Source organism: Sinohyriopsis cumingii, chromosome 16, assembly GCF_028554795.1.
Source record: "Sinohyriopsis cumingii isolate HCF-2022 chromosome 16, ASM2855479v2, whole genome shotgun sequence".
NCBI lineage: Eukaryota > Metazoa > Mollusca > Bivalvia > Unionida > Unionidae > Sinohyriopsis > Sinohyriopsis cumingii.
Genome location: NC_142976.1, coordinates 39,486,820 through 39,511,135, shown reverse-complemented (window position 1 = coordinate 39,511,135; position 24,316 = coordinate 39,486,820). Strand labels below are relative to the sequence as shown.

The window sequence follows — 24,316 nt, the reverse complement described above, 5'->3', positions numbered from 1 at the left end:
TAGGCTTTCTCGCAGGATAAGGTCTGCTTCATCGAAAAGAAAAGAACTCTTTGGTATCGATACGACAGTCGACAAAGCCTCTGTCAGGTTCAGGTTGCTGCTGCTGCTGTTGTCGTTTCTGTTGCTGCTCTCTCTGCTGTTTCTGGAGTCTTTACTTCTCTGTCCATTCTTCCTTCTCCCTGTTAATTTCTTCTCTGAAGAGCTCTTCTATCAGGTCTTCAGTGACTTTTAAGATTCTCACATTCTCTATCTCTTCTGGCTTCGGTATCAGACTGTGTCTGACCCTATGCAAATTCACGTAGGCTTCGTTTAGTTTAGCTAGTTCGGAGCACATCTTCGTAGGAGGATGAGTCGACAATGGATGGTTAGACTGGAGGCTGCCCCCGGTTTTATGGTCAAAGCGCGGACGTGAAGGAAAACATCCCTACACGGTTTTCGAGTAGGAACGTTCAATGAGTGTCATGAGAGGGATAGTAAGAAGTCAAAGAGCATTAATCAAGATTCCTATAGCAAAACAAATCACAAAGGCATTTTTTTCAAAACACAACATTTTTATTCAAAATCACTTAACACTTACAAGTAACTATAACATTTTAACAATAACTATTCAATTTAACATCAAACATTTTTTTCAAATCACAAACATTTTTTTCAACTAACACATTATTTTGGACAGGGTTGACAACATTGTGAATGAAATTGTGATTTCCACTGTTGGAAGTCATTAGGCCATTGATGGACACTACGTTTCCTAGCTTGAGCCAAAGATAAGTATAATGGTCACAAAACCATCGATCTACTTTCACATCGTTTCAAGAAGAAGAACGAGGATCAAAATGAGCCACTAAATGTTCTAAGGAATAGCCCAGGCTGCGATGATGCAGAAAATACACACAATACTGTCCACACACCAAGGAATCTGTGCCTTGTAATTTCACATTATTGAATCGTGTGGTCTGAGCATTTCTTCTCATAAAGTCAATGATATCGTCTTCCAAAAGAGACAATCCATACGAACCGAAATATTCCACACATCCTTCTTGAGGAAAGTAGACGGCTACCCTGTGGATTCCTGGGAGATGACTGTCGTCCGTGTTGATCACATAAGCTTGATGGTCTTGAGGTTTGCGATGAGGGAGTTCATCTTTAGCACAGACGACAGGATTCCAAGAAGCAGTATACGAACTGTAGTTCAAAAGATAATAAAGTTCCCAGGTATCCATTTATTTGTGTGGTTTTTTTCTTCTTCACAAGTAATGATAAGTGATCAATTCGATCCTGACTTTTTGCTTGAAAATGTCTGACAAGTAAAAGGCGTTTAGCTCCGACTTCTTACTCTGGTTAAAGAGAGATTCGATGGGACGGCACTCCAGAGACGTTAATGGAGAAGAAGAATGTTTATCCAAGCCTTTATACCACTCATTCAACACGAATTCTATCTCGATGAGACCCCAAGCTTTGTCCAGATATTTGTCCAACTTTTCTTCTTGACTCAACATCAGACATTTGTCGTGTTGAATTTGACTGGGATGATCGTTGTGACATCCATAGCACTCTTCCTTGATCAATTCTTTCATTTTATCTGCCAGGACTGTAGCAAAACAGGAGACTAAATGGGCCTCTTGTTCTGGCCATCTTGACTTCATCATGATAACTTCTTCGTCTTTGTCTTGGGATTCTTCTTCTTCCACAGTCTCCTCACATTCCATGTCCAAAGTTTCTCCACTAAGTAAAGAGGGATAACAGTCTTCCATAGCTTCTAATAATCTAGAATGACTTCTCTCAAACTGTTGATTTCTATCGTATTATCGAATTCTGCATACAGGATGACGTTCACCGTCTCTGTTAGAGTTGAAGCAAACTGAATTTCCACTCGAATCTGGCCGGATTTTATAGGGTGGAAATGTCCCACGTCGCTGCCTTGGTCTGGAGTGAAATCAAACGCCCACAAAGCATAACCTCCTGCATAATCTTCGTATGTAATACCGTGACTGGTGTTGGTTCCTAACTGTCCGGTGGCTTCGTACAGGGACAAGTACGACCTCAAGTAATTCTTCTTGTCAAAGTCAGGTTCGAAAGGTTGGGTACACAAGGTCTTGCCATCGCGACTGACTTCGATTTTGGACACGCCAAAGTGTCGAAACTCAAAAGGGTTTTCGTCGGAGGCTCCATTGAAGGCTGTATTCTCGACCATACCAATAATCAAGCGTTTGGGTAACTGTCCTTGGAACAGATGATCTTCGATCATGGATCGCTGACCCCTAGGAATGGTGAAGGTTTTCACTTCCACGCGTCATATCGGATACTTGGCAGTCGTTCTGCTCAACGTGTGACTGATGTCGTTTCCCACTTTAGGTAACACTTCCACGCGTCGTACGTAGAGCCTGACTTTCTCAATGGCAGTTTTGCAATCTGCAGCAGCAGCATTAGTCAACAAATGGAAAGTGGCACTGCTGCGATTGAGTCTCAGGCGGACATCCACACCGTTCAGCAAATACTTCTCTTGCAACCACATGTCCAAATGCAAGCGATCCATCAGTTCTACACTACGGCTTCCAGTAATTTTCTCTTTACGCTCTTTAAACTCCACATTGTTTTCGTCTAGAATTTTAAACTTCTATCGTGTGTCAGGTTTCCATATCACACAAGCATCCAGATGGGTGTTCTTGGCTTCTTTTCCGTACGTCAAGAGATTTTCCTGGTACGCTCGGTAAGGGTAAGTATCCATGCTGATACTGACTAGTTTGTTTTTCAAGTACAAATCCACTGAGCTGAACAAGGAATGCATGAAATTGTTGACGGGAGCTAGTACCTCATCGCCATCTAGGTCCGAATTGTCCTGATCTACAACTTTAACTTTCAAGTACAAGTAACTACTATTCAGATCGATGTAATCTTCGGGCTGTCCTTTGATTTCAAACTCGATGGGAGCTGAGGCTGTCAAAGAGGAGACAGGATGAAATTCGACCCACTGGGATTCTTGCATCGTCATCATGGGGGGGGGGGGCATGGCAAACAGATCCAGTTCCGACTTCGAACAAGCGCAAGACTCTCGGTGCATCATTTTTCTATTTCACAATAATCGAAAACGTCTAGGTTTCGAACAGTTCTTCTTTTTTTTTTGTCTTTCTAGCTTTAGAAGTGTGATGTCTGGTGAAAGGGTGTTTTCTTCGTCGTCTCTTTCTGCCTTGTCCTTGCTGTGGCTTCAAGGAAGTAGGAATGCCTGACTCAGTAGCGTGCAGGGCATTTATACGTGTTTCTCGTCGGCCCAAAAGGTCTTTACCCGTTTGCAGCAAGACATTTTTGCCTGCCCTCAAGAAGGCTTCTTTTGGGTTTTGTTTGTCGATGATGACATTTTGGAGAAATTCTTTGCCTTGCGTCAGTGCCGCATCTTTCAAGGCGTGCAATCCTCGTGTCACCATCGGTTTCAACACTGGAGCCACCGAACGAAAGGCTGATTTCAACATATCTCCTAAACCGTGTCCTCGCTGTCGAGCAACCCCTCGGTACACTGGATACATGACTTATGAGTCGTTAGAGAACCGTTTTCGAAAATGGAGTTTCACCGTGACTTTTCCTTTGGTGAATGGAATATTTTGTCCCAGATCTCCTTTTATAGCAATGTTGACCGTGTCCAAATACGACTTGCAGACAGGCAAATAGTGAGGATGTACAAATTCGCGGTGTACGTGATAAATGTTTCCACCTTCTTCGTCAGCGTTCGTGGCAGAATCCACTTTGAAAGGAATGACACGCAGTAACAAGTCACCCCAAAACGTGTCACCCAGAAAACTTTTTTATAATAGAATTAAATCATCTTTTACGTGATTCATATTCAGAGTAATATTTCTGAGGACAAAATTAAGTATTTATATAATCTACTGAATGACGACAGTATAGTGATTAAAAAGGATAAGTCTTTTCATTCTCTTAGCCGACCATATCCTTGATTCTGAATAATATGGGAAATATTGCTGTTCTTTCTCATCAGTGTTCATCTCCGACAGTTATACGGCAAAACTGTTTCAATATTGGTAGCAAAAAGTATTCGTTTTGAAATCCTTACTTTATTTCGTTGTTGAACTATGATAATTATATTTTAAACTTATATTAACATGGGTACTGGAACAATCCTTATTTTTTGTGTTTTTTTGTGCACTTTTTTGTATATCCATCTTTGAATTATAATAAAAATAATTCCAAATGAAATAACATTAACGACATGTTTATGTTTTTTCATTCAATGTTTCCAACATCAATTTATTATGCGCCTTTGATTTTGCATGTAACTGAATCGGATGAACATGCATTTTTCTTCTACGCTTACCTACATGACTGTTTTCCACCCGTTGCATAATAAACCCTTCCTTCCCATCCTGCATTCATCTTGTTTGAGTGATGTTGATAATAGAAATATAAATCACTTATAACTGAAAGTCCGTGCTTTCATATCAGAGCGTTACATTTCGTATAACAACACACACCGGATCACCGCGAGATTTAAAAAAACAAAAAAAAAACAAATATAACTATTAACTTTCGTGATTGATACATCTAATATACTAACATTATTAATTAATGTGGTAATTACTCTCAAACTCGGACCAGGCTGAATCTGTACAAACTAATGACTGAATCGGCAAAGATTCCTGGCTGATTCTCCAAACTTCCAACCTGATTCGGACCATGTGAAATATTAATCAGTTTAGTCCAGGAATTAAATGTGACATTTAAATTTGTTTTTAAAGATGATCTTCTCATTATGTCCCAAGTACGTTGAGCAGTTCAAATATGCATTTAAGGTAACAAAATCCCGCTAGTACGCGTGATCATGGTGTTTTTATATATAATAAAATAACGTAATCTTGTTTATTTTGCATCTGCAATTTAGTAGTGAAATATTTTTTAAACTTCTCGTTCAACTTTGAATAGTTAGTTTTATTGAGAAATAATAAAATTACGAACACTGACAAAAAAGAAGAAATAAACTAAATGATGGGCGTAGTACAGGTGAGCTTTCAGAAACCGTCCTAATTCTGCGCATTAGCCGTGATGATGAACTCAGTAGCAACCACATTTCCTGAGTAGGTGTCATTGATGCTTTTTATCGAGTTCAAGTATCATTCGTCAATGGTTAGCAAATCTCAACGAACAATCAGATTAAATTGTTCAGTTAGAGAGATGATACTATAACCCTTTGGCTTATTGACCGTCATCGCCAATTCAGTCGATTTCGGGTTATAGAGGTCCACGCCATAAAGTCATCTCAGGATGACTTAGGTTATTAGGCTGGAACCATTTCATATATAAAACTGCAGACATCACATCATGCTTACACCCACTCTATTTTTCCAAATAAAATTGATCTACTGATTTGAAGAGCAGAGCAAAAGGGACAGATAACACTTATTTTTCGTTCAGTACAGAAGCGGAGTTGATCAAATGGAAAAGTTTAAAAATTGCAAATTTTATAGATTTAATAAGTTATGAAGTTGAAGAAAAACAACAATAAATAAAGCCTTAACAATCATGTGGCGACATCTCAGAATTACTATGTATGATCCTTGGGGCGACTTCTCCGACCACCATGGGGCAACTTCTCCTGACACCTGGGATGAGTTCTCCACCGGCGAGTTCTCCGCTATTCAGAGTTATCTAGTCACAACATACAAATTTTCAGCCACGTGTACCACATTTAAAAAAAAAAAAAATCCTACACCTTATGCCTAGGATTGTACAGTTGGTACCGTTATACCGTGTCCGTTTATTATGATGCACTTGTGAAAAGAATGTTAGCTGCGATGTCGTAGCCTCAACTTGATCTGTTGTGGTAGGAGTAAGGGTAGTAATATTAGTACTAGAAAAATGTAACTTTGGTTTGGGAGAAGAAGAAAAAACTTTACAATAGATGAGATAGTTTGATCATGACCTGTATAAGGCGTTGAAAGAAAATAGGTTTTGATACAAATCGAAAGTGTTTACAATTATCCATGTTACGTGTTGTATCAACAAAAGTGAAAGGCTTTAGGGGAGATAATCAATAATTTTACAGACAACATGTATTTCTTCATTGGAGTTTATCAAGAGGGGAAATAATCAAGGTGTAATGTACGATAATCAAATTATCAAACACCTTTGACGGACTATATTACATTTGACTAGAATATATCAAGCTCCAGCCGCATTAATGATCGGTAGGTTCGATTAGGCATAGCAAATAAAGCAAATCATTCACAGGGTGAGTGGCTTCATTCACAAATCTAGGAGGTATATCTATAGTGACGCCGTGCGGAAATTAAGCAGAGTCCCAATATAATCCTTACAAAGGATTAGACGGAATGCACACACTCACCTCCTGTGTAAGGATGCAACCGTCAATTAGCTTAAACCGCTAGAGAGCGCTTGTGAGTGATAGCGGGACATGGCCTAAAAGGACCTTACCTTTTCGCATTAAAATCTGATGTTTCGTTTCTTGCCTGCACACATTGTGCAAAGTGACGAAGGACTTACTGTAAGATAAAACTGGGATCAAGAGGCGCAAAGTTTCACCAAAAGAAACGTGTTTTACTTTTTCTCACTTCACACAACGAGAAAAATTAATACTGTAATACAATTATTAATATATATGTGCAAAGTATGCACAAAGTAAAAACGTGATGAATGGAGGAAATAAAAAGTAAATATTACTTTCCACTCTTGTTTAATGAACAAACTGAAGGCAAATAACTTGTATGCCTTCTAAAATGTCAAATTTTAAGATTTTATGGTATGAAAAGGGAAGCAGTCCATTATACTGCAGAATTCCATGTCCAGTTATTCTTGCTTGATTTATTGATAGAGTTGATGCAATATTTTTTTACGTTATTAATGTCTTGCAATAAATATTCTTTCAAAAAGTTTACACAAATCCGTTATACATAGTCGGAAAGGCCGAGTCTATGAACTCGTTTTTATACTGAAAAATATTCAGCATACATTTTTTTTTATGGTTGTCGAATCAATAATGTTTTGCTGCATCCTCTAAAGTATTTCTGGTACAAATTTGCAACAGTACATTTCAGATTTTATGTAGCTTAATTGATACTGCCTTTTATGAAAGACGGGAGGAATATTTGTCCCCATTTGTCCATGCTACAGTCCGTATTAAGCAGGTAGTTATTTGATACTGGCAGAAATATCCATAGCTCAGATTCATACCATCATAGGCGATAATCGGATACACTCCTTTAACACTTTGACTAAACGAAAGTAAACTGATTTGCACAAAATAGCATTAGTTCTACATGAATGTATGTACTTATTATATTAACATGTGCTAGTAAATGACTAAAAACAATATACTTTATTTTTATTATATTCATAATCTCTCCAAAAGTTGCATTTGACCTGAGTATTTTTCACAACATGCCATTCGGCAGTCATGTTGGCATATGTGACACATGTCAATCATGTGATAAAAGGTTCATAAATATAATTATATTTGTAATATTCATAAATAATTTTTGACAACTACAACTTTATCAAACAAAGTAAATAAGTTTTTACAATTATTTTGCCATGAGAAATGAAAACATGCTTTTAATATCAATAAATTCCTACACTGTAATTTTCATGCATTCCTTCACTGACTGACACTACCGAAGTATCTGTACAGTGAAAATGTATCATGGCACGTACCACTGGAGTAAAAAAACCGCAGTAAACCAGTCAGTGGCGTCACTAGGGTTGGTGTCACCCAGTGTGGTAACTCATGGTGTCACGCCCATGGACCTCCTACCTGCAAAAAAAATTTTTTTTTTTCTTTCTAGACAGTCATTTTGTTATCACTTTCTCTGATGGTGTCACCCAGAGCGATCCACACCCCCAGCACCCCTTTACTGACGCCACTGAAACCAGTTACTGGAGTCGGACAGATCTAAATAATATGGGAAGTATACTGGCAAGGGACAGATGTAAATAATATGGAAGTATATTGGAGATGGACATATGTAAATAATATGGAAAGTTATTGGAGAGGGAGAGGTGTAACTAGTATGGAAAGTTACTGGAGTCGGACAGATGTAAATAATATGGAAAGTAACTGGAGAGGGACAGATGTAAATAATATGGAAAGTTTTTGGAGAGGGACAAATGTAAATAATATGGAAAGTAACTGGAGAGGGACAGATGTAAATAATATGGAAAGTTATTGGAGAGGGACAGATGTAAATAATATGGAAAGTTATTGGAGAGGGACAGATTTAAATAATATGGAAAGTTATTGGAGAGGGACAGATTTAAATAATATGGAAAGTACATTCAAGATGGATATACAGATGAAGAAAGCACCCAAATGCATGAATTACAAGCAATATACAGTAATTTACCAGGTAATGGAGAACTTTTGTTTCGACACAAATACGCTGGTGTATAATTTTACAAGAACTGGGAAAAACAAATCCCTTCCTAAAGGGTTTAATGTATTATAAAATGCAGTCACGTAAAGACAAGTCATAGAAAGGCAATGTTAATAATCTTGAGATTTACTCTAGTGATAAAAGCAAGCATTACTGACAATGTTCAAAACTAATGCAAAATTGTCATGTCACTTTGAAGCAGATATTTTTTAAAAAGAGAAATGGTATGAGTATGCTTGTGTTTATCAAAATTAGAATCTATATCTTCTTAAAATCAGTATCACTGTAACAAATCGGTTAAGCAGTTTGGCGTCTGGTGATTTCCAATGGTGTTATGTAAGAGTCATATCACGTGATTACCGTATTTGTCAAAAAGCATGAAGTCGAATCTATGATAGCATATAGGAGTCAAACTGTGAAGTATGTTAATATTGTTGTTTTCTGTTTTCTTTCGCAATTGACATGTGTTGACTTTAAAACTTTGTTGTACACGATTTATTACTTTTCGTTTGAACAACTGAAGTTGTTTAAACATTCTGTGGTCGACAATACTTTCATGCTTTTGTTGGAGGGTCCATTCTTACCGACAATCACGGCGCCAGCCCTCTCACTGCGGTTACAGGAGCATTGCTTTAATTTTCTGATACACGTTTCTGTTGGATGGAGCATGTAGCGGAACGAAGGCAATGGAAGCAGCGTCCATTTTCAAGTTGATTTATACTTTGTGAAACATGTATATCAAGTTCCCAGCATGATGACATCGTACGGATATGTTTTCGGTAGTACCGTAATACCAGAGTAACTCTTGCGTAACCTAGAATCTACATGACGTCTGTTTATCGATCGTCTTCTGCAAACATCAGATTTAAACTAACAATTAAATACATTTCAATAAAGAGCAAATGACAAAAAATGGGGATATACGTTATTTTGAAGGTAGTTTTATTTAAAGTTCTTAAATTTTACAGTTTTGAGGACAATGTTTCCAGGACTCTCAACGTTTAAAAAAAGAACTCAAGACGTTTTAATTAAAACACTATAATTTATATGGTAAACATATCAGTTTGGTTCTAGTTTGTTTTGTTTAACATTGTTTCCTCGACTTCCATGTGCGTTTCAAGTTGATTTGCACTTTGCGCAACATATACATATACATGTACATCAAGTTCCCAATATTATGATAAGTATATGCCATCATATATATATATATATATATATATATATATATATATATATATATATATATATATATATATATAACCCCCTTTACACACAAGTTCAGCTTTGAGATTACCCAAAATATTAGGTTAGTACCACCTTTTTCAGGTAGATGAAGTAGATAAACACTTTCTTTGCTTTGAGAAAATTGATAAATGGTCAAGAGAGCGTTAAACTTTATTCTAACAAAGTGTACTTCTTGGCAAAGCGCGTACAGTCTACACTTCACCATCGGTACAGCTGCTTATGATGCAGTTAAGGAATATATCTTGAACGGTTATGAGTTGGCAAATGAGGAATTGTAGAAAAGAAACTGGACAACCCCATGGCAAATTTGCAGAGGAAAAAGAACCACTATTAAGACAGGTGGTGCTCAACCAAGAAGTTTGAGGAAGATTACGATAACCTCACGCAGTTTATATTAATTGAGGAGTTTAAGAAGTACATCCATAGGGATGCAAGGTGGAAACTTTGGAAAATGCTGCTCGCCTAGTTGATAACTATGCATTGACTCACAATGTTTCATTTCTCCTTTCAGCGGTTGTTTCACAAAATAATCATATCAGTCTCATATGAGTACTTCCAACTTTTAATCCGGCACAGCATTTAGAAATCAAACATCTGATACGACAGATCGCAAATCCTTATATCTTCATACATGCACTTATTGTGAAAAGAAAGAGCATCGTATTTATGATTACTAAATGTTGGAAAGTAAGGAACAGAAATCTCTTAGAATGTGCACTTTTTTTTAAAAAAGAAGAAAAAAGGGCACGTCCCGATAAAAAGAAAGCGACAAAATAAAAGCACAGCTATTTTAAATGTTCATGTTTCAAAGAGGTCAAAGTCAGGGTCTTGAATTTAAAACAAATACTTTGCCTGTCAGAGAAAAGCAACTGATGCGCTATTTGGGTATGACTGGATTTTATCGGAAATTTTGCTCCAATTTTCGCGTAATTGCTGAAGCACTGACTATTTTGGGCAGTACGAAATCTAAGTTACGGAGGCTTTTGTTAAACTAAACGCCACATTTAAGAGGTGCACCATTTCTTTCATCTCCATATTTTCAATCAATCATTTCAAATGTCTGTTTTGCAAGTGTTGTTGGGGATCGCAAAGTATTGAGTCAAGAAGACAAAATGGTTTGGATCATCAAGTGTGATATTTCTTTTAAAAATTAAACAAACACCAGAGAAATTATTCTGTAATCGAGAAGTGATGTTTGACTTTGATATTGGCTTTGCAACAATTTGAAGTGTATATTCTTTCTACGATTATTGTATCCATTGATCACAAACCCATTACTTTCATGAATAAAATGAAAAACAAAGATCAGATAGTACTGTGGTAGTTTCTGATGTAAGAATACAACATTGTTATTGAAATTCATTGGTTCAGATCATCTGATTGTAGATGCAATTTCGCGTGTATAGAAGCACTATATTGCTTTATTTTGTGTATACTTTGTATCATTCATAAGACATTTACATATTTCCTATTTTAACGTGTATACCTGATTGTTGCTTGTAGTTTAAGCTAATGTTCATTTTTAACCAACCTATTTAGATAGCGATCCTTTGTTCATGATTGCGGATTGCACTTTAAGATAATATTTGTAAACATGTTTACATGTCCTCTTGACATTATTTAATATTGGAAGTGAAATTGATCACAAATTTGAAGGGAAAATGACCCACATCATGGTCATCTTATTGTATAATAGGTTTTTATACAAACGCATTGTGGTCAAAATTATTCATTACGTTTTTATATAAGTCCTTGTATAGTCACTTTTAGTAGTATTCAGATATAATTTGAGGAATTATTTAACCCCCTATAAGATGTCTAACCAGTCACTGAAAGGTAGTGTTACATATTGTTTTCAGTGTGACAGGTACAGTAGTTTGAAATTAGATTACAGATTGTATTGCCTATTTCCATAAACTCCATTTCTTTAAAATTAAAAGCTCATGGGGCAAAGTTTTGTTACTTTGTTCCACTGATTTTTATAATTTTCCCAGTTGGTTATTTATACATTTTATAAAACACTTGAACATTATCTTCTTCGCTAAAAGTGTTTAAAAGATTTAATATTTTTTAATATTAGGCAGATCATAATTATGATCACCTATTGCTACTATTTGGTCACAATTCAAGAGAGATTTGTCTAAGGCTTCACTTGGGTTCCCATTAAAAAAATGGGCTTGGACAAAGATGGTGCTCTATTTAGACCGAAATTCCCCATTTCCTACCATTAACATTCAGTTCAATACAAATGCTCCGAATGTCTGCATTCCATTTCTGGCCTTGACCTGACAGAAAAATCTGATTAAATGAACAATGCCAGTCCTCATCCCAAACGTTCTATCCTTAGATAGCCTAGAGCAAGGGAATGTAAACAGATACTACCTGAAGCACAAATGGAATTTAGTATCAGTTCTGCAACATGTCAACAATTCAATCAGCAAAAGAGAGAAAATAGTTCTCTATATTTTAATACCAGACTACTTATATTCAATACCTACGGTAATTATAAGTCATTTCCAATTTGCAGCTTTAGAGCTTCTGAGCCTGGTGAGGAGAAAATTCATGCTTGTACTGAAAACTTTAGTTTTCTTGATCATCACTTCCAGCTGGTGGAATGAAAACGAAAAAGTATCTTGGCTTTGCTTGAATGAAAAATAGGCAACACAAAAAGCTAATTTTCATGCTTTCAGTCTACTTTGTCTGGTCCTTTTGTTTCAATTTTGTATAAGCCTCCTTCCATTTGCATGGACATGATGGCATGCAAACTTGATAGATATACCAAAAATTCTATTAAATGAAATACAAGAAAAGTAATGTAGGCAAAAGTTTATTGAAAAACTGATTCCACATACACAGAAATGAATTAAGTACATGTAAATCAAAATGACAATGTGAAAAACAAAAAAATTAGAATTACAATGGGCCTTAATAATGAAGAAAAGTTACTTATTATAAATTTTGGAACTCCTTCACATAAACCAAATAATTATAATCTGTCACACAATACAAATATAGCTTTGAACACATCTGGCATATAAAAGTTCTATACAAGATTATTTTCAATTAGCATATCACAGACTTTTTAACCATTAAGTCAGAGCTTAAAGATGACAAATCTAGTTACTAACACAAAATCTGGAAAACAAGTGGTTCTTATAAAAGGATAAACATGCATATAAAATAAAAGTGCAGGAATAAATGACTCAATAAATGGTCCACTCTCTTTCCATCAAAAATATGATAATCTTGATATTGTTTTGATCAAAATGCCATTAAACAGATTTTTTTCTTCAGTTAGACAAAGTGAGGCACCACAGATCATGTAAACAAAAACAAACAATGCAGACAAAATTAAATATAAAAAAGCTCATATTTTGTGAGTAATGGAAACAATGTTTATAGAGAACTTTCATGGTTCCTGAGTTATCTCAACCTATAGTGAAAATGGACAAATTAAGAAAAAAACAAAGGTACCACCAGTACTTATATGCCTAATTTTGCTTTTTGAGAGCACTACTTTAACGAATACAGATGTGGGGAGGGGAACCATTGTGCAGGTTTTAAATACAATACCATTATTTTCAATCATCAACTGCTGATACAATGTCTACCAGTGTCTTGTGCATAACACTAAAATTATCATATCCACAAATATTAACACCCCTAATGACAATAGATTTGGTCTAAAAGCTAAATAACAGTTCAAATAGAATTAACCAGTACCAATAAGATTAAGAAGAGTATCAAAATACAAAAGATATGAGGAATATTAATTGTAAAATTTCATCTTTCAGTATTGTTAGTGACAACCATTTTGCACATTTATTAAATTTAAATAGCAACTTCTACTTTTCCCAGTATTAGTGACTCAATATTAAATTCAACAGCCTGATTCAAACAGCAAAATAAATTTGCTAGATGAAAAAGCTATAATAATCTGGTCAAGATCTTATCACTTGTATTAGAACATGCAATTGAAGTGTCCCACAGTTTGGAGGCCACAGTGGATGAGAATTTGCCAACATACCAAATCTGACTGAAATCACATGTTTTAATAAATGGAATTAGGCAAGAAAATTAAACTGTGTGTATGAACAAAACTGAGGCCAGAGCTCTACCAAAAAGACTTAAAACCTGACAACTGAACTCATCTGAAAAGTCCAATAAAAGTTATAATTTTAAAAACTGACAAGTAAACAGTGAGGTATCAATTGAAGTTGCACACCAAATTTGGTTTAAATCTAGTGATAATAAATAGTCATTATGTTGAGGAACATAAAATCCACTTGATACTGGCAATCAGAGGTCATAACTCTACCAAAAGGATGACTGCACACTGAATATGGCTGAAATTCAATAATGATCACAAAAGAGTTGGTGTGTAGAAACAAAAGGGGAGTTAATCCAAACATTTGGGTCAAAAACTTTGCAAAAACATTGATAACTAGTAACCTCATTTGAGATGTTGTCCTTTTGAAACTGTACATCAAATTAAGCTGAAATCCACGAAGAAAAGCCCAATACTGTGTAGAAATAAAAGATTGATTTACATAATTTGGGGTAAAAAATTATGACCAAGAACACTTAAAACAGAACTCATCTAAAATATGCAGTACATAAAATCTTGTTGGAAATTCAAAAATAATAATAATATAAATGTGCACACAAAAAAATTATATGCATAATTTAGACAGTTTTAACTCAGCCAAATAATGCTTGAAATATAATAATAATTAAAAAAGTAACTGTGCAGAACAAAAGTAGGACAGTTTGACTCATCATTTAGTAAACTGGTGTTCTGGTATGAAGATCACAAATCACATCAGCAGCTTTCTGGGTTGAAAGCACTGGTAAATAGTATTATCTACTATCATTATGTATTGTTTTTAGAATTTTTTTTATCTTTTTAATAATACCAGAACCAAAAATGTACTATTAATCCAAACAGACCTTGATGTCTTTAAGCTAGCCGGTTTTAGGAGGGTGTTTTATCTCTACTTTCATTGATACATGTCTGTTCCACTTTTGTTTCTGCACAATTACTATTTTATGTATTATTGGATTTTTATTTATAAAAGAATCTTCTGTGCAGCTTTATTGACAAGGCCTCAAATGACTGTGATTTTTAGCATACTACATCATTTTATGGAGTGACAGCTGCCAATTGTCCACATCGCTCTCTATGATTCTGCATAATAAAATGTATTTAGTGTTTTTGAATTTGAATAAATCTGCTTTGAAGTTTAATTCTGATAATGTATTGCCTACAAGAGATGGCTAGGAGTAATCTAATGTATCAACCAAGCATGGCAAGGCAGGCAGTTTTAAAGCTAATGTATTGCCCTGTAAGAGGTGGTAGGCATTGCCCAGAAAGACAGTAGTTAGTACATCTTCTACTGTATCACCAATGTAGACATAGCAGGCAGTTTTACATCCAGTGTCTGGCAGTTTTACTTACAATGTTAGTTATTGCCCAGAAAGCCATGACATGCAGTACATCTACCAAGTTTGACACGAGTACTGCTGGTTTTATCTCAAATGTATTACCTTGCAAGAGATGGCAGGCAGTAGATCCTAAATGTATCACAAGTAAGACATAGCAGACATTATTACATCCATTCTATTGCTTAGCAAGAAAGTGCATATTGATGAAAGGAAAGATAATTTAGTAAACTCATATTCTGGTATTAACTCCACAAATCACATCAGCAGCTTTCAGAATTGAAAGCACTGGTAAATAGTATTACATACTATCATTAGGTATTTTTTTAATTTAAATAATACCCAAGAATACTTACAACAATACCAGAATAAAATAAAGTACTATTTATACTAATAGATGTAGCATTGTTGCTAGCCTGTTTTAGGAGAGTGCTTTATCTTTTCCTTCCATTGTTATGTCTGTTCCTACTTTTATTTCTACAAAATTACTCTCTTCACTATTACTGGATTTCAACAAAATCTGATGTACAGTTCTCTTTTGGTATGACTCCAAATGTTAGTAATTTTCAGCATTCTACATTATCATTTTATTGAGTTATGGCCTGCAAATCATCTTAATCACCCACTGTAACTCTGCACAATGGCTCTATTTAATAATATCAGTTTCAACAACTGACTGTCCTAAGAAATGCATTACAACATGATATCGGATCACCTCTCATTCCTACATACATTAATACTCAACATCTGAGCAGCTTTGTACTCAGTTCCCTCAACACAATCACAATACAATTCATTTTAAAATTTCAGGCACCTGACCTTAAAAAAAAAATTCTTCATCCTGATAATATTTCAGACAGATTTCTCTAATGTATATGTTCCATCCTCATAATGCACAGTATTTTTTTACATAATTGATGATTGAAATTAAAAACTTCGTTGCATAATTATAAAAAAAATATGATAACATGATTATCAAATGACAAACCATAAACAAAAAAATACACAAAGAATTATGATGCTGAAACATGTCACAGATCTGTTTTTAAAAAGAATGTATTTTCATTTTTCTGGGAAAACATGCTCATTGGTGTTACAGATATTAATTTCTTCTGATACACATTTGTATGTTTTGTACTAAAATCAATAAATGTTTGACCAACTGAAAATTTCATACCTAAAGAAACATGCATTTGAGACATTAAAATTTTATAAATTTTTACACAAGTTATGATTAAAGCATGAACTATCCACTGAACTCTTTTTCAAGAATAATGAAAAATATCTCCACAGCTGAATGAAATTAGAATACATTCAATTCATTGGAATCAAAAGTGTAATTGGTCCCAAACACAGCTACTGAAATAACTTTAAAAAGTCCAAAATTATCTATATTTAAATTTGTTTGATGTTATAATTCCTTGCAAAAACAAGGAATATGTCAAAAACCACTGTGAAACCCAATGAGTCAAAATCTGATCCCAAATGATACCCATTTTCTTGAAACTTTCTGAATCTTTAAAGAAAAAAAATTGTAAAATATTTCAAAATTGTTCATGAAAAAGTACATCTGCAAGAAATTTTTTAAAGATAAATTTTTAACTAAAGAGGCCACAATGAACATTATAGATACATTTTTATAAAAACAATTGTACACACATAGAAAATAAAACTGCAAGAAATGTATTTATACAAATTTCAATCATGAAAGCCAGGAACATTAGGAGCTCTGAGTTTATATCTCCTTCTAAGATGTGATGCAGATGAGGTTGAGGTGACAGGTGTGGAGGGTGGATGTGGCTGATGAATCTTAGGTGATGGAGTGGGAGGGGGATGTGGATAATGGATATATGGCTCCTCATCATCTGGTGTCATGGTGCCATCATCAATATCCCAGGCACCAACTTCAACTTCGTGTATGACATTTCTTTCAGACCAAGCCTGGCGAGGCAGTGGTGGTTGTTTTGGGATTGGGTAGGAATGAGGCACGTTTCCTCTTAACAGGATATCGTGCAGAACAGGACTTGGTGATCTCCCATCAATTGGAGCCAATATTTCTTTGAAATTGTTCTTCAATGGAGGTAGGCTAGCAGGCTGGAAAAGTACATCATGAGCTTTACCCAGTTTCCTACCCTGTATTGGATCAAATGGTCTGTTTATGCTTGGTATGGTTGTAGGAATTCTGGCACTCTCCTTTGCAAGGTCATGGCTGATATGTGAAATTGGAGTTTTGCTCAAGCTATTGGACTTTCCCTTAATTCTGCCAAGATTTGATATTGTTGTAGCTTGCATGGGGGTCTGAAGGGGTGGTCCTCTAACAACAGGGAGGCTGTTCCCTCTTCTTGGAAAAGGGTTTGGGGCCAGCAGGTCAGGTTTGGGAAGAGGGGGAGGCAGATTGGTTCTCCAGAGTTCCCTCCCATCTTGGCCCTCATCTGTTTCTCTGAAATTAGCACAATATATGGTGATGATATTAGAAGTATTTGACAGCAGCTTGGATTACTTGGTAGCTGGGTCTATTTCTACCAACACCTCTGGCATATATCTATTGACTTTTAAATCAAAGTAACATACTTGTATCATATATGTCTTATCTAGTACTGCTACCATAAAAATTCATCTTATATGAGTATATGGACAAGTCAAAGTACTGTTGATTAAACTTCTCGGGTCTAAGTTTAGAGTAGTTCGAGTTTTCCATGGTCACAGACATCAGAATGTGCTACAGTGTGTTAGCAGACATGAGAATGTGTTACAGTGTGTTAGCAGACATGAGAGTGTTACAATGTGTTGGCTGACATGAAAAAGTGTTAAGCAGATATGAGAATGTGTTACAGTGTGTTACACTACAGAGTCATCTGAGTGATGATGAGTATCTGAGTGATTGACATTTGAGTTATTACACGTTTACATTATATAAACTAATAAAAGTATAAATGAATGACCATTCCTAATAGTTAAGTACAAATATATTCATTTTAAAGACTTCTTTTCATCATGAGTAGCATCTTGCTTTTATTTAATCATTCAAAAGGAAATGTATCCAGTTATTAACATATGTAAAAGATAAATGGAGCATGTGGGCGTTCTCAGGTGATTTCACTTTTAATGCAATTATAATTGTAAACAGGTAGCATTCACAATTGATACTGAAATTATATCAAGAGCAAGTGTTTCTTATATCTCTGAGTTTAACATAATGCATTCTTAAATAGTCTTCAACTGAATGTCGTGTTACATGGACAGCCTCCTCTAATGTTGCACATTCTCTGTGTTTGATTTTGTTGATATTACAGCGTTGGAGATTTGAAATGTGACATCCAGGATAAACATGTAACAGTTGCTATTGAAACCCTAACAAATATTTATATATTACACATTTCTGGTCTATAATATTTGTAAACATTTATTTAAAAAAAGAAACTTTCAATAAACTTAAATAAGAAATATCATGCAATAAAAAAAATATTATTAGGTTAAATAGATTCATCAATTAAACATTCAGCTCTAAGACAGAAGGACTATAATAAGGTTTAAATATTGGGGCAAAACTTTTTAAAAATAAATTCTTAACTGCATGCTGTCTGATTATACCCCAATATATACCTCTGTTGTGCTTCTTCTTCCAGACTAGTGGATCCATGATACATCCCCAACTGGTCATCCTGATCATGATCCAATGGCAGAGTCGTATTCCTAACAGGCACTGTGCCATCATATGGTTCTCTGGATTTTGGAGCGCTGGGATACTGCACAGAACTTGCTGCCTGAATGGAACCTGACTGACCAGTGGTCATCTCAGAATCTTTTGGTTCCTTGGGCCAAGTTGGGTCACTGTAACCTGCTGGGATGGTAACATTATCATCATCATCCTGACCAACAGCAGAGCCTCTTATATGGAGGTTTTCATCCCCAGTATTTTTGCTGGAACCTGATTGAAATAAACAAAAATGAATTTTATTTTAGCTCTAGTGCAGTCAGATATCAAGAAATATAACAATTACTATTTCAAAACACAGACTGAAGACTCACTATTTTCTTAATTTCTTTATAATGTTTTGCTTTTTATTGTTTATTCTTTATTTTCTTGTCATGTTATTCTTTATTTATTCTTTGCATTTTTAAAGCACATATTTATTTTCTGTTCATGTATATGCATATTGTACTTGGTTCTTTATCTCTTTTTGATTTAAAACTTGCACTGTTCAAGTCTTGTGTGCTGCACAGTGCATACACAGCAGAAGTAGAAGAATGATTTTCCTTGGGCAAAAGGGTATGTGGCCTGGGCCTATTGTATTTGGAAAACTAGAAATGTATCCATATTTAACAAATGTCTCTCTAATAAAATGGAACTAAATAGAAAAATTGACAATCAAATTTGCCCTTGATCTTTCAAACATAACGCATCATGTCCAAATTGTGCTTGAGTTCATGTAGCATGTTAAACGTTACAGAGTGCAAACAAAATTCATGATGAAAAGAAACGGGTAATATTTTATATCCACTCCATAAACACATCATGGGCATACCAAACTGATTACTTGGGAATAAACTTTTCAGGACTGAAATGTTGTAGCTGGGAATTCTGCATAATCCTATCTGCTACTACATAGGAAATTTGGTAGGGTATCTTTTTAAAATTTAAATAATGAATCAATTAATGTGTTATATTTTGTGATGGCCTACAGACTGTTACAGTTATTTTTCAATCACTTTCATCTCAATATAACTTCAACTTCATAATTAGGTAATTTAATTAGCTGCCAATTATAATGTAGATAATCCTCATGAATTGTTCTACACTTTAAGGATCTGGGCCAGGTTTTAGCCAGAGTATGGGGCCAATAGCTATGGAACTCACAGTACCATAAGTAAGGTCAATAATCTTACCTTTGTGACCAGATGATGTGTTATAGTCAGCCTTCTCTTCCTCCTGCTTCTTCTCCTCCTCCTCATACTCTTTTTGATGATCCTTATCTTCATGAAAAACCATGTCCAGTTTGTTTTTGTGCAGACCTTTATCCTTATTCACAGGCTCCAATGCCCTGCTGACAACACTCTGAGCTCGCTTCCTGCCATTCTGATTCAACAGGCTGACAAATTTTTGTGTGATTTCTAAAATGGCCTGAAAGTAACAAGAGCACTGTTAATTGTTCAACTGATAGGTACATGTCCCTCACTATGAAGACCTTTAGTGTATCATTGTCTTCTTTATCACTACCCTCAGTATATCACTGCAGTATATGTAGATATGTCCATGGACCCTACAGATCAATAAAAGTTTAGGACTGCTAATTAATTTACATCACTTCAATGCAGTTCTATGCTGATGACAACTGATCATACTGTGATTTCACACCATTAAAAACCTGTTTCATTTTGATGAATTATTGTGGATTATTTATTTTACCATTATATGCACTATCATGACACAATCTTTATGTAACAAAATACAGTCTTTATCACTTTTTAAAACCATTTGTCTAAACTGCTGTTTAACTTGATACATTGCCATCTACATACATATATATAAGAATTCCTGTTAATTACTGCTCTACCTGATGATGTATGTTCTGCTTGCTGGTGGCAGTATCAACTGGCTTAAGCACTGGTGATGTACCAGCAAGGTGGCTGAGAGTCTCTGTGTGGGTTGTATCAAATGGAAGGTTTTCAACAGGCTGACTTTCATTCATAGAGATGTTGCTGTTCATCTTAAAGTCATCCTGCCCATCTGTTTGATTTACAAAATATAAAATATTTCAAATGAAAAGATCCTTTTTATTTTTTAAATCTATATACTTTTCTTTGAAAAAACACCAAGGTCACTGAGTGACCATATTGTATCATACTTTTGCATATGGATTGTTTGCTTGCCTCTTCCCTTGAACTTATCACCCCATACCATAAACTACAAATCAGCTTTTATTCAACATCTAATTTTTAAGTCTGGTTAAAGCTTTTCGTGTACATGTTTTGTAATAAAAATCACTTAAACTAACATGTCACATGGATTCTTATTTTGCATTACTTTAATAAAGCTCTAGTGTCCTATGTAAATATGGTAAAGACTGTCTTCAGAAGTCACCTCTGCAGTGGAAAGAAGTGGCCACAAAAACAGATAATTGCTTAACACAGGATCATTTTTGCAACAATTGGCATATGGGTTTCTGCAATCTGAATATAATCAAGAGCCAAGTAAAATTAGTAGATTTGACAGGTACTAGTAAAGAATCATACTCTGGTGACTTTTGTAATTCCAGGTCTATTTATTTTCAGTAACCTATCAGATTAGGATTTCATCTTGAATTAGGGAGTCATCATTAGAAATGGCATGTTCTAAATGGCATATTCTACTTTTTAAAATATTTAAAGTCTAAGTTAGATGTTGAATGAATTGTCAGCAAAGCATAATGTTGTATTTGTGTCTTTCCAATCTCTGTTGGGGATCTCAATTTTGATCAGACTATTGTTCCTGTGGATGTTATTTTGTAAGACAGGTGACTGCTTCACAAAGGTTACCTTCAAGGCAAGATGAATGTAAAACATTATGATAGTGGTAAAATGTAGATTTAAGTAACATTAGAGAGGTAGATATCCAGTTTACTAAAAGGTGTTGAAATCAAAACTTTTATCATGAAGTCTAATTTGAAATGTACATGTGATATGAGTCTCACCTGGAAATTTCCTCCATGTTGGGTTTTCCTATGAAAAAAGAATTTTTTATTCAATAAATATGAGCTAAGAAACAGTTTATAATGTCAACACAAATTATACAGATCTTAACAGTATCTTAACTTGAACATTTATTCTTAAAGGTTGAATCTAAAATGAGAGATGTAATTTAGCATCAAGAGATAATACCCTTTGTCCACGGCTAGCAACGTCAAGAAGGTTCACAATAGACCCATGCAGGTGGTATTAGAGACCAAAAGAAGGATGTAGTTTCACAATGATATCAAGTAACACAGACATTCTCCACACTAAAAAATATATCTGAAGAAAAAAAAATGTAGTTTTGAGGCCCAATTTTCTTAACTGAAGAAATTTGCAGGTGCAAGAATGGTTTTTGTCTGGATTTCGGACTTCCACCCATAAGATTTAAAGCAGACCTGATCAAACTGCGCATGGGCAGATGAATCTTTGTGACAAAATTGGGTAACTTTGATATTTGGACTAAAATGAGGCAAGCATGAAAATATAATGGATCCAATAGAAAACGAAAGTTCAATTTTCACCCATCTAGCTCACGTATACATTTGAAAGCCAATCCTAAACAATCTCTATTAAATATCTTGGCAAACCTCATTTTCAAAACTTCAAATCTGATCACATTAAGTGTGCCTTCATATTGTCAAACTAGCGTCAATATTACAATGTTCTGCTATTTACAATCTGAGTGAAAATAGTATGAACAATTGAATGCTAATTCAGGCAAAACACTCAGGCAGGCAGTAGACATCCAGTGTTCAAATGCTACCATTCAGTACCATACAGGTTTAAATCTGCATCAAGACCTTGTGAGTGGATGGCTGCTGATTTCCTGTACTTTCATATTTTTACAAATCATAATAGCAGAGGCATCCAAATGTATGGACACATTTCTAGTTATGTCTACTTTGTATCTTGAAACTTATATTTAGGCACTTTATAGTTTGGTTTGATGTTTTACAACATAGCAAAATAAGCAGGTTATTTAGTACTGAAGGAGTAAGAGCCTTGTCTACAAACACACCTTGGTAACATTTTGGGTGGGAGTCCAGCACACGAGCCACTAAGCCACTGTGGCTCCTACCTCCATTACCTCTTACAGCATGCAGGAGAGCGCACTGAGCCTGTTCTACATCCCTGAGCTTTGCATTCACTGTTTAGAACACAACAAACCTTCATAAGCATATGATCTTTATAACCTTTGTTGCCCAAACACAATATATAATAAATTTGCTCTGGGTTAGTTATTTTAGAACATCAAGCAACAGCCTTAATATAAATTATGCTGAGAGAAGAAAGATTCTTTTTTGCTAATGAAAATAAAAATACACAGTTCTGACTGAAACAATGCTTATAATGCATTTTAAATAATAACAGGTCTTGTGATATGTTTATACAGGCAGAACAGAAAATACAAATATTAAATTAAACCTGGTATGAGCTGTATTCCGAATTATATGGTGCAAATAAATGTATCTTGGTGATGTTGGTATCAAAGGTGACACTCTTTTTCTTCTTGATGGTGGGACTTGCATCCACTGCCTTAACTGGGACAGGACCTAAACCAGCCATCATGCTTAAGGTTTCATTAGAAAGGTGAATCACATCCACTGAGGAAACATCTGATTCTGATCGCTTGTCTGCAGCTTTTTCATTTTGTTCACCCAGATCTCCTTCTTTAGATTTTATCTCAAAGGTTGGATCCTGGCCAGGCACTTTAGCTGCTTCAAGGGACTCCTTTCTGGTTTGATCTCCTTTTAGCTCAGCATTGTTAGCCCCATCTTTTCTCCTCTCATATTCAGCTTTGCCAACCGATGGAATCTCAACACTTTCTGAAGACTTATTCTGTTTTATTTGACGCCATCTACTGACCAGCTTTTCATCTGTCAAGACTCGGCTAATGACATCATGGACCATTGCAGAGGCTTCATCTTTAAGAAGTTTCTTAAGTTCTTGGTCCACATTGGTACAATTTAATTTTTTCTTGATCTTGCTACTTGTTTCTCTTTGCTCCTCTTCATGGATGTCAGCTACACCAGATTCTTCTTGTTTAGAAACAACTGGACTTTCTTGATCAGACAAAACATCAACATTGTTTTTAGCCTGCAATCTTGCCTCATTGTCAACCAGAGATTCTTTTGCATCTTCAAACTCTTTTGTAGGTTCGTTGCTTTTGGATGGTTCTTCTCTTTCCCTTTCCTTGTTTTCATTTCCAACTTTTCTGCTGATTATTTCCATTATCTGACCCTTAGGATCTTCTATAGTCTGTTCCTCATCTTTACTACTATTCATCTCCTTTTCTGACCTGTGTCTTCTACATGTTCCCCCCTGAAAAGAAACAATATCTATATTAGCTTTCTCACTTTTTAGGACCTTAATGTTTTCTCCATTGTTTGAATCCAAATGGTCTGCTAAAGATTCTCTTTATTTTTTTCCATGATTGATCTTTGTTTGATTTTTGTTGGAAACCACATCATCCATAACTGAGTTTGCTTTTTGATGTATGTATTTGATTTGCCCATGATCTG

The 24,316-nt window shown here is 35.2% G+C and overlaps 1 protein-coding gene across 1 annotated transcript; it reads right to left on the bottom strand.

Annotated features, from left to right (window-relative positions):
- Positions 1-15,049: 15,049 nt before the first annotated feature.
- On the bottom strand, positions 15,050-24,112 carry LOC149780258 (uncharacterized). Its single transcript, XM_089936359.1, has 6 exons — positions 23,220-24,112; positions 21,755-21,782; positions 20,639-20,811; positions 19,971-20,205; positions 18,687-19,011; positions 15,050-17,523 (listed from the first exon to the last, which is right to left on the bottom strand). The coding sequence occupies exons 1-6, from the start codon at positions 24,078-24,080 to the stop codon at positions 16,782-16,784; spliced, it is 2,364 nt and encodes a 787-aa protein (XP_089792485.1). The 5' UTR covers positions 24,081-24,112; the 3' UTR covers positions 15,050-16,781.
- Between the last annotated feature and the right edge of the window lie 204 nt (positions 24,113-24,316).

What these genes read in the sequence shown, in the direction of transcription:
- LOC149780258 (XM_089936359.1), bottom strand. Translation starts at nt 24,080, where the DNA reads ATGAATAGTAGTAAAGATGAGGAACAGACTATAGAAGATCCTAAGGGT. An exon ending in AGCAGAACATACATCATCAG is followed by an intron (nt 20,206 to 20,638) that starts GTAGAGCAGTAA and finishes TGTTACTTTCAG; the next exon opens with GCCATTTTAGAAATCACACA. An exon ending in GAAGAAGAAGCACAACAGAG is followed by an intron (nt 17,524 to 18,686) that starts GTATATATTGGG and finishes TGCTAATTTCAG; the next exon opens with AGAAACAGATGAGGGCCAAG.